At 44.6% G+C, this 15,589-nt stretch overlaps 1 protein-coding gene across 4 annotated transcripts in view; it reads right to left on the bottom strand.

Moving 5' to 3' along the window:
• Positions 1-1,673: 1,673 nt before the first annotated feature.
• Positions 1,674-15,589, bottom strand: part of ctnna2 (catenin (cadherin-associated protein), alpha 2) — a 374,072-nt gene continuing 360,156 nt past the window's right edge. For all 4 annotated transcript variants that reach the window (XM_080836552.1, XM_080836554.1, XM_080836553.1 and 1 more), the window contains 6 exons: positions 13,374-13,525; positions 10,928-11,041; positions 7,517-7,698; positions 6,687-6,792; positions 4,919-5,053; positions 1,674-2,757 (listed from right to left, as the gene is read on the bottom strand). In XM_080836552.1, the coding sequence (XP_080692678.1) occupies positions 2,470-2,757; positions 4,919-5,053; positions 6,687-6,792; positions 7,517-7,698; positions 10,928-11,041; positions 13,374-13,525 (977 nt within the window). In that variant the 3' untranslated portion in view covers positions 1,674-2,469. The remainder of the gene's footprint in view (positions 2,758-4,918; positions 5,054-6,686; positions 6,793-7,516; positions 7,699-10,927; positions 11,042-13,373; positions 13,526-15,589) is intronic.

Below are 15,589 nucleotides of genomic sequence, written 5' to 3'. Positions count from 1 at the left end.
GAAATTTTAAAAGATCATTTTTAGAAACATTGCTCTTGGGGTGTATTTCTCTCCAGTGTTTAGGCCATAGCGAAGTTTCCTTTGTATAGAACATTTGGAAGCTGTGTCCTTAGGATATGTGTAGACCGCTTTTTTCTAGCTTTTTGCTGTGGTTAGTGTAAATGTCTTAAGTTTAAATGCCACATGTCCTTGAGAGAAAAGGCTAGTTATTTTTCTAGTGTTCCCTCAGTGTGCTCATAAACATGGCTGCGTGTAGACCTTTGCTGTAGCTGTGATGGCGGCAGTTTCCGTGGCTGGGGTATGGGGGATGGGGAGCTGGAGAGGGTGGATGGTGGATGGTCAAGGGTGCACTTCCAAGCTGGATTTGGCTCTTGAGTCAGTGTGAGAGAGTGTGTGACTGTGTGTCTGTGTGCCATCTTTCAAAAGCAGTCTCACGTGGCACCTCTCCTGCGACCAAGTGTTTTCTAGGGCTAACTGTGAGGACGCACAGCCGGTAATGAACGCCTCTGGAGCCGTCAGACCTGGGGGCGCTGGAGCCCTGTAATCCTTACGCCCTGCAGCCGCTCTGTAGCCCCCGCGCTGCAGCCCTGGGAATACACGAGATGGGGAGATTTTCCCAGATATCCACGCTCACTGGTTATGGTTCCCTCTTTAATTAGACTGCAGGGTGTATCTGATTTGTGTGAGGGGAGGTTTTTTGGGGGAGGAAAATGAATGCCACCACACACTGATTTGGGTGGGCTTCTGGGTCTGTCCTTGGAGTGCTGAATAAATGTTATTTTTCACCAGCAGCGATGCTCCGGTAAATAATCTTGAATGCAGCCTTTCTGAAACTGTATGGTCGGCTCCTTCCACCTCGAAAAACAACAGCACATTTTTTTTCTTTGCTCAGTATGATGTTCAGCTCTTAAAGCTGTCTGAAAAACCAGAGTGCTGTCCTAGGTAGACCTCAAAGCCCACATTCAGAGAGCTCAGGGATGTCTGTTGGGCATTCATTTTCTGGATGCTGCTTTTTTTCGCTGTGTGGCTGGGGGATTTTGGATAGTGAAATGTAAAAAAAAGAAAAGGTAAAGGTTAAACGGACCATTTTTGGCAGTTGGCTTGACAGAATGATGAATAGTTTTGTCCCAGTAGGTAGGTGTCTATTTATACTCTTTATACAATGCGACCACATTGTCATTATTTCTCCCCAGCAGTTGCAGAAGAGGCTCTCTTCACACACTCTATTGTTTTTCCGAGGGAATTATAGCCCGTTTTGCATGAAAACCTGAGTGATGACTTCCATATTATATCATCATAACAGAAAGAGATGTTAGTTATGTGATGAAACGCTCAAATGAGACAAAAATGTCTGGAGGAACATCTGCAGAGCAGGATTGGTATTAAATATGCAGTACCATATTCCAAATTCCTTTTGCGCGAGATGGCACTGCTACAAAGACAACCAAGAGCAGGGGCCTGAAGCTCATTTAAGTGTGCCATCTCATTTCACCATGCATCAGCCTGAAAACTTGTACAAGTTGCTAATCATGTCGAGATCCAACATGGAGGTAAACTAGATTCTCTCTGAGATCCACAACGCAAGTGATGCTAACTATACAATGCTAGCAATACTAACTTTAAACAAACAGCACACTTCAGACACACTCAGCAATGAGAGACCAAAGACACAGTTTTTACGTTCAAGTTGAGGGGTTTATTAGAGAATTGTGAATATAAAGGTATGGAGGGATTCTAATCTCTGAGCAAACCACAAAACTACTCAAACCTGTCCATATCTAAAAGTAGTACGCTCACAATATCCCACCAGGTTGCAGTATTAGTTAGTGATACAGGAGAATGTTGAAATAAATGTTTATTTTTTAATGGTAAAACTAGAGTGTATTGGAGCATCGTATGGATATTAGGAACAAGGAAAAGAAAATACTTTAAACATAAGTTATTCCTATAACTACTGGTCTTATTCCAACCAAAATATTACGTTAAGAAGAAATGCATCAGCCCCTCTTTTTTTCTTTTTTTTTTATGTTGATTGATATTATCAACAGCTATGGCTGATACTACCATACCATATATTAATATTTTCATTCATATAATTGCAACATGGCCAGTCAGTAGTAATACCAGTAATGATTAACACCACAGTAACTGAGTTGGATATAATTCAAGCCAAACTGTAAACTGTACCCTCCTCGTGGATTTTTTTTTTGAAGGAGAAGAAGCTTCTGAGTAAATCTCAGTGTGTCCCTCTTGGGTAGCTGTACATGGCGAGATGGCCAGCCCATCCTCATTTGGCATAAATACGGCTACGCGTGGAACTTACTTCACCGTAGCCCAGCGCATAAAACGAAAACCAGTGGCCGTTACCAAAACAACGAAACAGAAAAAAGGGTTCTGATCCTTTTTTTTTTGTTGGGGGCAGGGGGGGAAGGAGCTCGTCTTTCTTCCACCTTCTTCTGGTTGAGGAGGTTAAAACGAGTCCATGGCCTTGAACTCGCTGAGGGCTTGCACGGGCGAGATGTGCTTCTTCTGGGAGCCTCGTCGCACTCTGGTCTGGCACTCCTCCGGCTTCTCCCTCTTCACCAGGGGCTTCTTCTCGGGGGCCTTCATGCGCCAGGAGACCACAGGGGAGTTCACGGCCGCCGTGCCGTACACTTTAGCGTACTTGGTGGAGGCCACATAAGATGCCTTCACGGTGAGGACAACAGCATTCATCAGGTTCTTGGCAGCCTGGATGAGAGACGTGGCGCTGTCCAGCTGCGGAAGAAAGAAAGAACATTTAAATGGCAAAAAAAAACAAATCCCCATTAGCAATTCATAGCAGGCTTCAAAAGAAAACGCCAGGGTCAAAATCCAATCCAATCTCTGCCTGCAGCGAGTTGACGAGATTGCACACAACTGTTGCAGTGAACATATCTTATCACAACTTTTGTAGGAGTGCAAAGTGACACTGACATATGCAAAGTTACACTGGGGTGTCTGTTATTATAACTTCACAAACAAGAAGAGCAGATGGTGTTAACGAATGATTGCAGACTGTGAGTATGTACTTGGTAATCTGTTTGCCCTATGCCAGTAAAGAAGATGATGGTCGCCTGGTATTTCATAAAACATGCTTTACTAACTAGCACGTTTTTATCCAATGGGAATCGCATACAGTATGTGATGAATGATTTTTGAAAGCTGGTGCAAGCAACAGGTATATGGACTCAATTCCCAGAGGGCACACAATACTAATAAAATATACGGCGTGCTCTTGGATTTGTGAGTCTGCTGTAGTGTAAATGAAAATGTAGCTACATGCCAGAATAGAGCTCTGACACAAGAGCTTCTAAGCCAGTCCTAGCCTCACATAGCCCCCAACTGATTTGTCTGATGTGTCATTTGTATGGAGCAAGGCACTGTGGGAACACATTCCATGTATACTATATGTGTAAGGAAGAATTCATCTGAGAATGTCTATTTTCTGGATTTAATCATTCACAGTGCTTATTCAAAGGGTCAAAAGGTAGCGGTCACGCCAAAGCTTTCTGAACCTGGGCTGTTTGTTTTCACAGCAACCCCCATGCATTTGGTGCTAATAGGCACCCCAGAGACTGGCCACAGTTGAACTAATTGCCACATGCTGCATTCCTTAGCATCTGGTTGATTGTTTTGATCTTACCCCTCATTGTCACAGAGACAACCTCAAGAGGATAGGGATTTCCAAGTGTGTGCAACTGTATATAAATGTAACATATTTATGTTTGGTCTTGAATGGATCCTTATGATGTGGGCAGTGGTATGATCATGGTTTGCAATCTGAAGTTCCTGCTATAGTTGTGTAATTTGATTGTAACCTCTGCCTGGGCATACCCAGATGACCAGGGTTGGTGGGGGGAGAATGTTATCTAAGGAGCATCACGGACAGATGGTGGCCAGGAAATGGCTGGTGGCAAATGCATAGCAATGGGTCCTGAGGTATAAAACCCCTTTAGACTGTTTGGGGGCTTCCTCTTCTCTCCTGTCTCCTCTCTTTTCTTCATCTGCTCTTTCTGCTGCTGCTGGTCTCTCCTCCACCATTTCTCTCCCTCATTTATTTAAGGTTTGGTTATTCATTTGTTTATGTTATTTCCTATCTCATGTATTCAGGTTTATTTTTGTTCATTTACGTGAATTTGATCTTGCACTGATTCATTACATTCAGTTTGACTATAACATTTCAGCTTGCTGTTCATTGTATTAATAAACTGCTCATTCATTAACCATTCAAACAACTCCTCGTGTGCCATGCCATTACAATAATTAAGATCTCACAATTGGCATATATACTGTTTGGTGATATTGTAGGTAATTTAAAATTGAATTGAGTCAGATTAATTTCATTTTCTGCAATATTTATCTAATGCTACTGTCCCATAAGGTTCAGACACTTTTTAGCTTAGTGTTTTCCTGGTGTAAGACTGGTGTGGTCATCGGTAACATTTTGGCTGTCCCTAGAAATGTAAGTGATAAGAAAGCTGAAGCCCCAAAAGAGTACGCTAAAAGAAGTGCCAACAACACTTCACTAGACATTCCACAGACTGCCCTCTTTCATTCAGCAGTAAATGCTATTGTCAGACAGAAGACCATGTCTGGCCAAAGACACGATCAGGGACAGGCAACTTCCCTCTGTTCTGCTCTAAACAATGACAGCAAGGGTGTGGTGATGGTAGATAGTATATATATATAATATATATATATATATATATATATATATAAATACTGTGACCCACAGTACATTACCTAAATTTACATTTACATTAAGTCATTTAGCAGACGCTTTTGTCCCAAGCGACGTAGAAGGGAGAGCACAGTCAAGCTAGGAGCAATAGAGATCTATTGTAACAATAAATACTCTTTTACCAATATGATGAATATAACATTAAGATGAACTCACCCCTGAGACAATGAGCTCTCCTCCCAGATTCTGCACTTCAGCCTTGACCTTGCTGCAGATGTTCAGCTGGTGGCAGTAGAGAGCAATTCTCTGCAGGTAAGCCAGGAGGTCCTGCTTGCATGCTGAGTCAGGGCACTAGAAAAGACCAGAGCAGACAATATGACAGAAAAACATGAGCAAACGGTGCACTTCTCTTTTCTGTCTTTTTTCCCCATCTCTTGTACATGTACAAATCACAATCGGAACTGCTATTTTCTTCTCACAGGACACAGCTATAACAGAGGTGAGAGCGGCCATTGTCAGGTGGTCAGGAGAGGGCCATTCTCTGTTTCGATACATGTGTGTTGCATGTTTCTATTCATCAAAATCAGCTTAGTGCTACATTAAAGACCTGGCACTTATTCACATACACAAACGGAGCACAGCACAGAAGCACAGCAGGGAACTGATGACAGATCCCTATTTATGAGTGCTCTTGGCAGAGTGTCCGTTTTAAAGAGTGAGTCAGACAATATTCATGGCTCCAGAGGAGGCTGCTACAGCGGTGGAGAACATCTCCAAGAGCAGTATTACCAAGTGCAGTCCACAACAAAGACACCAGTCTGGGCTTAACACTACATCACAGACCACCGCTGTTAGTGTGCACACGTTCCAACACACAAAACAATTCTCGGATGCCTCAACAACTCCTGAAACATGAATTGTTGAGGCATAGATTTTAGTTTCTAAGGGTCAACACTTACATTTGGGAAATGCTTAATCACCCAGCAGAACAGCATATACTGCAGTGCATGTGACACCGAACAAAAATGAATCATAACATACCAAAGCCCACTGCTCTGCTAAACCAAACGTGACAGCTTGCCTTTATACTTTTCATAATTTTTTTCCATTCACTAATGCACAACACTTCATGAATGCAGATCTGACTCCAATGTGTCAAAGAATGCCTAACAAACTTAAATTAACTTGTCACACACAGGCAGGCCAAGTGAATGAACAGCTTTAGTCTATAACTGTGAGCCACCTGTTCAATTCAGTAGCCTGCCGCCAATTTGCAATGTGACAAATTCGGTTATGGGTAAATAGTGGCATGTCGGCTTTCAAAAAAAGAAAAGAAAAAAGGAGCCATTGCTTCCCTTGTGCATTGCTGCAACGCTCAAGGAATGAACAATGTAAACAGCTAAGAGGTAAGCACGATCCTTACAATACCCAATGTACAGATAAAGAACAATAACTTTCTAGTGTACTTTTCATACACACACACACACACACACACACACACACACACACACACACACACAAACCCCACTGTTTCTGTCTCTGCACAGATTGATCACATGTTGAAAAACTGTCTGTCAGCACATTAGGGATGCGGCTCATCTCATAATGAATGCAACAACCCCATAGAGCTAATTATATTAAAGACAACACCTCTTTGATCCCTCTCTCCCTGAGCCTCTCCACTGGAGTGGAAGCTGCCTCGTAAGGAAGCCTGTCACAACACAACCTGGGAGCTTTTCTGACAGCTAAGTCAGACATTGGGCCAAATTAAAAACGTTTCCAATGTTTACAGGTGAATGTATTTGTACATTTATAGATTCAATTTCTTTAATAAAAGCTTTCTCAGGGTAAAGATGTACACAATGTTCAGTTGTTCACTTCACAACATCTTAAGTGTTAAGGGAAAACTAACTATACTGCCGTGCACATCTGTGCAATTTAGAATAAAAATGAATCAGCTAAGTTGAATACAACAACTACGCACCTGATCAGCCACAGCGCGGGCCAGCTTGTCCATCCTGGAGCCAGCCTCTGCAATCTTCTTGGCAGCATTGATAACATCTGAGGAGTTCTTTAGTGGCCCTTTGCCTCTGTTGAGAGGGAAATCAGCGCAGAAATGTAACTAGATGCTGTGGTGGTTCTCACAATGACTATTGTTGTCATGGTGGGTCATACAATAACTATTGTTGTCATGGTGGTTCCTACAAGAACTATTGTTGTCTGTTGGAAACAAAACTGTTCCTCCTTAATTTAGCTTTTGATTATCCCTGTAAGCTACCCCTGCAAGATGACGCAGTTTCAGAGTTTTATGTGAATGTGACGTGGGTCTTTAAACGCTGATGGGTGCTGAGCACTCGCTCCGAAAAACACGACCACCCAAAGCCGAGAGGTAAAATGCCAGGCACACACTGGTTAAGCGTGAAATCAGGGGAGCAGATGGTGGAGCTGTGCAAGGCTGTCGAGAACATGCCGGAATTCAAACAGAGAGGGCAAACACTACGGGATTAGATTCAACCCCGCTCTGGGCAAGAGTTACAGGGGAAATTTAGGACGATCAACTCTCTGCAACATTTTGGAATGTGGAGAAAACGGGCATGCTCTCGGTCAGTGAACATAAAATGTTGACAAAAATAAACTACACACAAACATTCTACACAAACAAAAAGACAACATGGTACACTGGAGACCACACAGAAAAGGTTAAAACTCTTAATTTACATGGCATTTAGTCCACCAACTGGTCTTCACCGGTAATTTTTTTAATATATGTATATTTGCTGTACTCACGTGCGTGTAGAGAAAGCGACAGTGTACCTGGTGAAGTCGGTCATCTCCATCATGATCATGCACATCTGCTTGGCCAGGACAATGATGTCATTGCCGTTGTCGTCCCACTTGGCCACCTCGGCGTCAAGCTTGCTCTTCTCCTGTCTGAAGCTCTCCACCTGCTCGGCGATCTTGGCCTTCTCCTCCTGAGGCAGCTGAGCCATGATGGCCTGGTGGAGGAGTGCACAGACAGACCGGCAGGGTGGAGGAAGAGGGGGTACAATTACATAGGAGAATGCCTGCCTGGACATCTGTGCATCTTAAGCATGCCGTATGGTGTGGTGTGCCATTGACTAATGCCACTGCTCAGGCGTTTTCTTGACATTATCACAGCTTTGAGTTGCTGCTGAGTGAAGTGAAGGAGTTAGCATTTAAAGACCTCTAGACCTGCACAAACACCCCTGACATCATGCACTCGTAAAAGAAAATCCATTCTCCTCTCTTTCTTTCTCTCTCTCTCTTTTGTGAACATCAGAATAAATCCAGTCGCCATAGTGATTCTGTGCAGGTCGAAAAAGGTATTAATCTTTTGGAAGGTCACAGACACAGCAGGGGCGCAATATTATTTGTGAGATAAATGTATAATTGCTTCACTCCCACCACCAGTGAATGAATAATGCATTTGTTCAACATTATGTGCAGAGAGGTGAGAGGCAGAAACCAGTCAGGTACTTCTAAAGTCTGTCGAGTGGGTTAGAGGGGAAGCTCGGATGCTGTCCTAGGTTGGATTTACACCAAAACCAAACCACCATCAAAGCGTCCACAAAAGTGGTGAGGAAAAACATTGTAGTACAATGCATTTAAACCAGCTGGATACTTACAGCATTTAAACAAGCTGGATACTTACAGCATTTAAACCAGCTGGATATTTACAGCATTTAAACCAGCTGGATACTTACAGCATTTAAACCAGCTTGATACTTACAGCAATTAAACCAGCTGTTTACTTACATCATTTAAACCAGCTGTTAACTTACAGCATTTAAACCAACTGTTTTGATTATTGAGTGGCGTTTTTGCTGTCCTTTGAAGGTCTTTGAGGGAACAGTACAGACAAAGTAAAGAACCCATTCTTGTGCATATAAGTGCTCTCTACTTTCACACATGGGGGATTGGTGTGAAGCCACGGGGAGACTCTCATTACAGCAAGGTTGTCGCAGCACTAAGTGGGCCAGTAATCCCAGTGGCTCTTGCTAACCCGCAGGCCCTTATAGTAATGCTAAAGAGCCAGCGATCCCCTCTGCTGTCACCCCCTCTAGGTGTGCTCTCTCAGTCACAGTCTTTTAACCCAGTCATTATGGAGGCGCTGGGCCGTGCTGGGAGAGATGAGCTCGCACCCAATAGGCTGGAGAGAACGGGAGCACATGGGGTGTGAAGACAGTGTGACATACAGTGCAATCCTGGAATAAAAAAAGAGGACTGCTGGTACTCACTAGGATAGAGAGGATGGGAGAAGGAGAGAGTGAGAGAGAAAGAGAGAGAGATAGAAGAAAGAAAGGGAAAGAGACAGAGAGAAAGAAAGAAAGAAAGAAAGGGAGAGACAGAGATGCAGCTGATTGGGATGTCAGGGAACTGCAGTACTAGGAGAATCTCTCTTTTTTTCCCCCAACTCTTTCTCACCAGAATTCACTTATCCTAAATCCCCCTTTCCTTGCTCACCGATAACAGGCGCAGGCCCAGGCAGCTTAGCACGGCTGCAAATCCCTGCGGTGCCCCCTGTACGCCGCATGCCAATACACTCAGGCGCGCTAGCCGGGATTAGAACACTTAGGTTTCTGTGGCAGGAAGAGCGGCCCAGGAATGACTTTAATTTGTTTCATTTTAAATAGACTGTCCAGACACTTAGAGTTCAATTTTATGGCTGACCTATCAACAGTGTTATCCAATCAATGCGTTATAAGAGGGGCTTTGTGCTGTGTGGTTGTGTGTGAGTGTGTGTGTGTGTGTGTGTGTGTGTGTGAGTGTGTGTGTGTGTGTGTGTGTGTGTGTGTGTGTGTGTGTGTGTGTGTGTGTGTGTGTGTGTGTGTGTCTGTGTGTGTGTGTCTGTGTGTGTGAGTGTGAGTGTGTCTATGAGTTTAACACGGTCTATGTGATCATCCATGCCTTTCTATTGTTGCCCGAATATGTTTATTTTCATTGCAATAAATCATTTCAGTAGTAAGAGTAGAGAGAGACCAGAGGGAAGCAGTTGAGCGCTGAAGTGCCGGTGTGTGTGTGTGTGTGTGTGTGTGTGTGTGTGTGTGTGTGTGTGTGAACTTCCTTTTGGCAGTAACTGACATCTGTATAACCTGTCTCTATTTACAGTAATATGGTACATCCAAGCCACTGTTAAACCTTTTACAAGCTTATTGTGTCTGTCTTCTACTCAAAACGCTGGAGCCTTTCCACACATGCAGTCTGGACTATTCTCATGCGCTAAAGTACTTGAGGCTTGCAGTTGAATAACTGCTCTTGCCTACAGTAGCTTTTCCTTAACATACAAGACATGGTATGCCAGCTAGAGTCAAAAGTGGACACAAGCCTTTAGTCTATATGATTGTGATGTGTGTGTGTGTGTTTGTGTGTGTGTGTGTTTGTGTGTGTGTGTGGTGGGGCTGCATAGAGAGAGCAGGCAGAGCTCACACACTCCCCTGTGCCAAGCTGGCTCCCCTCCTCATTTTAATTCCCCCTCTGCCTCCTTCCAGCACTCATAACTCTCTCATTGTGCTGACGGAGAGGCTGCGCGTGGCAGTCCAGGCCGGGAGCCCACGCCTACCCCCCCGGCCCCCAGCCCCCAGCCCCCAGCCCCCTTTGCCTGCCAAGCCTGCAGCCCCCACTGCAGTGTGTGAGCCTCTGATATCCTCCTAATGTTCCTTAAGCAGCCCACAGCGGACCACTCACAGGCCCAGTAATGTGACCGCAGAAGGCCCCCCTGAGTCCACATCCACACAGATTGGGGGGCCTTGGCCACAAAAAAAACCTCAATGCCTCCTCAACTCAATCACAGGGGGTAGCGGATGGGGGACAGGGGCACAATTATTGGAGGTTTATTTACAGTTTGTGGGTTTTACACCTCGCCTCCCCATTGAGTTTTGTATTGTGCAGCGGTGATCATTCATGGTTTGGTGTGTGTGCGTGTGTGTGTGTGTGTTTATGCTGATAATATGAATGTGACAGTGTGAGAAACTAAACAACTAATTAAAAAAATTCGCTATGTGCTAGCAATGGCTCTCCCATCATGTGGCAGGCACACACACACACACACACACACACTCACACACACACACACATACACACACACACACACACACACACACACACACACACACATTTGCAGACACACACAAGGACACACAATGATGAAACTCCAGAGTGCCTGAGCAGAGGGAGTGTATGCCCGAGGACTGAGCCTGTCTTTACCCTGGCACTCTGTCCGGCGATTAGCTGATCATCTTCGGTCTGAATGCTGGTCCGGCTGTGGGCGTCATACTCTTCCTGCTCAAAGTCTGAGTCATCCTCCAGCTCCTCTGGTGTCTGGAAAGAGGAAAAGAAAAGGAGGGCAAGAGACAGAGAGAGAGAGAGAGAGAGTTATGTAAGAGAGAGAGAGAGGAGATTACACAATGAATGCAACAATGAATACAACAGGCACGGAGGTCATGCTTCAGCTCTGTGCTTCTAAAGCTAGATTTGCAACAACGGCATCAGCTGGGACAGCTGAGAAGCATGCTGTCCACGATTAGTCACGCTCCGCAAGGACAGACCCCCCTACAGTAACCTTAAACTGCCTGCCAGTAAATCAGTCAGATATCGCTAAATAATTAATCCCATCTCGGTGTTGTGTTTGTTTCAAGTAACTTGCATCATTGTTTTTTAGTCGCATCGTTCGTAGCACCACACTAACAAGAAGTTCCCTCTAAAAGTGGGATCAAACAGAACAGTGGAGAGGGGGGAAATCGCCCCGAGAGCCAAAGCGGTAGCGCTATCTCACTCGCTCGCCCTCTCTCCTCTCTCAAAGACAACAACGGCAAAGGCAAGTGCTCTAAAGTGGCACGACTTTACGGATCCGTGTCTCCAATTAGCAAGGGGATGATGCAAAACGGAGACAAGGGTCTTGTGTCGGGGGGAGCAGAGGGAGAGAGCGGCGTCGCTCACCGACTTAAGGCTGTCAGTGATGGGTTGTCTGTTGAACGCTTGCTGTTGCGCTCGCTGGCGAGAATGGCGGGTGTTCTAGCCTCTTGCCATCCACCGGTTGGTGTGTCAGGAGACAGATGGAAGAGAGAGAGAGGCACTGCCGTTCTTAATGGGTCTGCGTGGCTCGCTGAGCTCCCGTGGAGACTCAGTGGGGATGGTGCCATATGACGGGGGGGTTTCAGGCCCACGCTCTTGTGTCAGATAAATGTACTTAACAACCTGAACGCAGAGGCTGTTATGTCTCCTGCAAATAGCAGACCACGAAACACTAGAGTAGAATGACTGATTTCTGAGGGAACCTATATAAATAATGCTATTTTATAAGAGGTACAGTATATCTTCTGGAAACAATAACCAAATGCTAAGCGACATTGCAGAAGGAATAATAGCCCATTCTGTTTTTCAAAGAGTTTGTCTTGTTTACATCTTTTGGTTGTAAAATGATTATCTCATGCACCTGAAAGTCTGGTTTAGCAGCCAGCTATAACTATCGACACATCTCAGTGGATTTAGGGTTATTTTAAGGGTAGGGTTGTCAAGCTTTCCTGTCCACCGACCACAAAAAAAAGAAGAATCATTTTACTCTCCGCATTGATTGAGGAAGTGACAGGAAAGGAAATAATCAACTAAAGATTGCAGCCATGAGCAAGCCTGCTCCAGAGGGGGTAACACACTAGTAGCCACATGCCAGAAATGGCCAGCTTGGATACAGAAGGGCCACAGCAGCCTAAAAAAACAGCAGAGAAAAACCACCCTCTCCATTACACAGACTCCAAAGCACCAGCGTTGTTGTTGTTGTTGTTGCTGCAGATTTCTTTTCCTCGAAGTAAGATTGGGACATTGCCCAGGAAAAGATTATTTACAATTTACTCAGAGATGAGAAGAGAAGAGAAAGCCAGGCCATAAAAAGGAATCATGATAGTAAAAAAGGGCCCAGCCACCATTTTTAGATGAAGTCCAGTCTGTAATTTTGATCTGAAATTAAACAAGCCTTGGTTCACATTCAAAATAGGTGTCTACAGTCTATGTTGATACCACCTGATACATTAAAAAAGTTATTGTATAGAACAATTTTGAAAGGTGCACTGTTCACATCTTACTAAAAGAAATCAGGAGGTCACTCTGCAATTCCTGTTCCATTTCATGGCTCAGTTAGCATGAACACGTAGTCAGGGACAAGTGAGAACACGTACTGCAAGGACCCTGGATCCTTGATGTGGATACCAAGACTTTTGCATGATTATTGTCAGGGCCCCGTAGGAGGAAAGATCAGGGGTTATGCGGACAGAAGGGCCCCGGCCAGGGGGACATCTATAACACCCTTAATATGAGCATGGCAGCACAATTTACTAGGGAGTGCACACAGTCTTCATGACTGTTTCTATGACTACCTTTAGTGCACAGACACACCATCAATAAAATCCTACATGCACAGGCAAAGGAGTTTTCTATTAACAGCTCTGGGATTATTAAATAGCCAGTGAAAATTCATCTGAGTAACACCCTTATCTTTCATTGTAACCTCTAATTTACCTTTAGTTTAATGAGACTCTCATATCTAAACTGCAACCTTTCTTTCCTGTCCATCGACCTGTCTTTGGACAGCATTTATAGAGGTTTAGAATAATGATCCGTCTAAAGTAATGTCCATGCCGTGTGGCGCATACGTACATACCCTGATCATGAGAACAGCTTTCCTGATGTCACGGACGCCGTCGTAGACGAGGCGCGAGGCGTCGATGAACTCATTCTCCTCGAACGCCTGCGGGGGATTGGTGCTCAGAGCCTCGATGGCAACCTCCACTTGCTCAGCAAACCGGGGCATGACTGTTCCAAGAGAAAGACAGATGAGGAGGGGCATTAGAGAGGTATGAAAAATATAGTACAATCACACTCTCTCTATATATACTAACAGATATAGAGATATATCCAGAGAGGTTAAAGATAGGTAGATAGAGAGAAAGAGAGAGAGAGTGAATGGGCATTTTGGATGAACACAGTGGGTTGTGGTCTGTCCAAGGACACACAGAGCAGCAAACACATTGATCTGAGGCAGGAGTACCCCCTGCGTCGGCACACCCCTCTTTCCCGGGCCGCATGAGAGGCGACAGGAAATGTCACCACCAATATCGACAATGTGGACGGGCTGGTCGACCAACACCAATTAACCACCTCACGGCGCGCACACTCTTCAGGAAGCGAGGCCGTCTGACACATATCAGAGCGCCACAAACACCCAATGCTTGCTGTCAGGCATTCCTGGCTTCCTGTGCCTGATGTGCTTTCCCCCCCTCCTAAGTTCTGGGCACCCCAGCAACACTGAAACATCCACTCGCCTTTCCAGCTGCTTGGCTCAAATGTGATAACAAAGAAGCACAAAATGAGACGCCATGACTGAGGTGCAGGTTTTTCCAGGAATCCAGCATGAATAGCGCAGTGTGAATATTGTGTGTGAATATTGTTGCGGATAAAGCCTGAGCGTTGGCGACCAGACGCGGGACAAACAAGGCAGGTGTCAGTCAGCTGTTGCTGTGAGGCTGTAGAAGCTGGGTGTCTTTTTCTTTATCTATCTGCTGTGGATTCAGGTGTCTGAGGGATCTGTGTGTATATGCTATGTGTTTGTGTGTGTGTGTGTGTGTGTGTGTGTGTGTGTGTCTGTGTGTGTGTGTGTGTGTGTGTGTTTGTGTGTGTGTCTGTGTGTGTGTGTGTGTGTGTGTGTGTGTGTGTGTGTGTGTGTGTGTGTGTGTGTGTGTGTGTGTGTGTGTGTGTGTGTGTGTGTGTGTGTGTGTGTGTGTGTGTGTGTGTGTGTGTGTGCGTCTGTCTGTGTGTGTGTGTGTGTCTGTCTGTCTGTCTGTCTGTCTGTCTGTCTGTGTGTGTGTGTGTGTGTGTGTGTGTGTGTGTGTGTGTGTGTGTGTGTGTGTGTGTGTGTGTGTGTGTGTGTGTGTGTGTGTGTGTGTGTGTGTGTGCATCCACCTGTGAAAGGTGACTCAGGGTGGGGAGAGGTCTCCCTAAAAAATGAGGAAAGTGAAGAGTACACTAAAAATGAGAACACATTACTACACAAACATGCATACTCAGACTCTCAAACACCCAAACATTACAGCCCCCTGTACCACCACGCACATGCACACACACACGCACACGTACACGCAAACACACACGCACACACACACATTTACGCCCTTTGTTCTCTAAAATTAAAGGGACAGACTGAGAAAGGACACTTAAGAATCAAGGGCAGAACACTTAAGAATTAATCACAGGAATCTCACGAATACCCTGTTTGAAATCAGATGCCTCACGTTCCATTTCACTCCTGACCTCGTCCTCACAACAGCAGTAGTCATCATGTACCAGTTGGACTGGGGGTGAGGGGTTAAAAATGGCTTTGGTGTAATGTTTCATATTAGGGTAATATATTTAAAGTTCTAGGCTGTACAAAAACACATACATCAATCATCCCAGCCTCCCTCATAAAGCCAGGATGTATGTGAGATTAAAAAAAAGTCAAAAAGTATGACATATATTAAATTGTGAAAAACAAAAAAAATACTGAAAGAATAAGCAGATTTCCTCCTCAGGGCTACAATATGGGCTACAGTTTATATTCAGAAGAAAAGACAGACATTGTGAGAGGGAGGACTAATCAGTTCTGCAGCCATTTGACAAGGCTCAGTCTTAATTTAACATGTTAATCAATATTAATTAGCAGGCTGAAGAATGGTGGATCTCAAAAAGAGGTGGGACATTTTAAATGTGAAACACAATGCAAAGTCTACTATAAAACATACTACAAAGTCTGTTATCCGTTGTTTTAAATACATTATAATTCATTTTAATCCACTTACCAGGGAAGCATAAAATAAGCTTTTGGGAATCATAGAGGGAGGT

Source organism: Sprattus sprattus (genome assembly GCF_963457725.1).
Source record: "Sprattus sprattus genome assembly, chromosome: 4".
NCBI classification, from domain to species: Eukaryota; Metazoa; Chordata; class Actinopteri; order Clupeiformes; family Clupeidae; genus Sprattus; species Sprattus sprattus.
The sequence above is the reverse complement of the archived record's forward strand: the minus strand, read 5'-3'. Positions and strand labels throughout refer to the sequence as shown.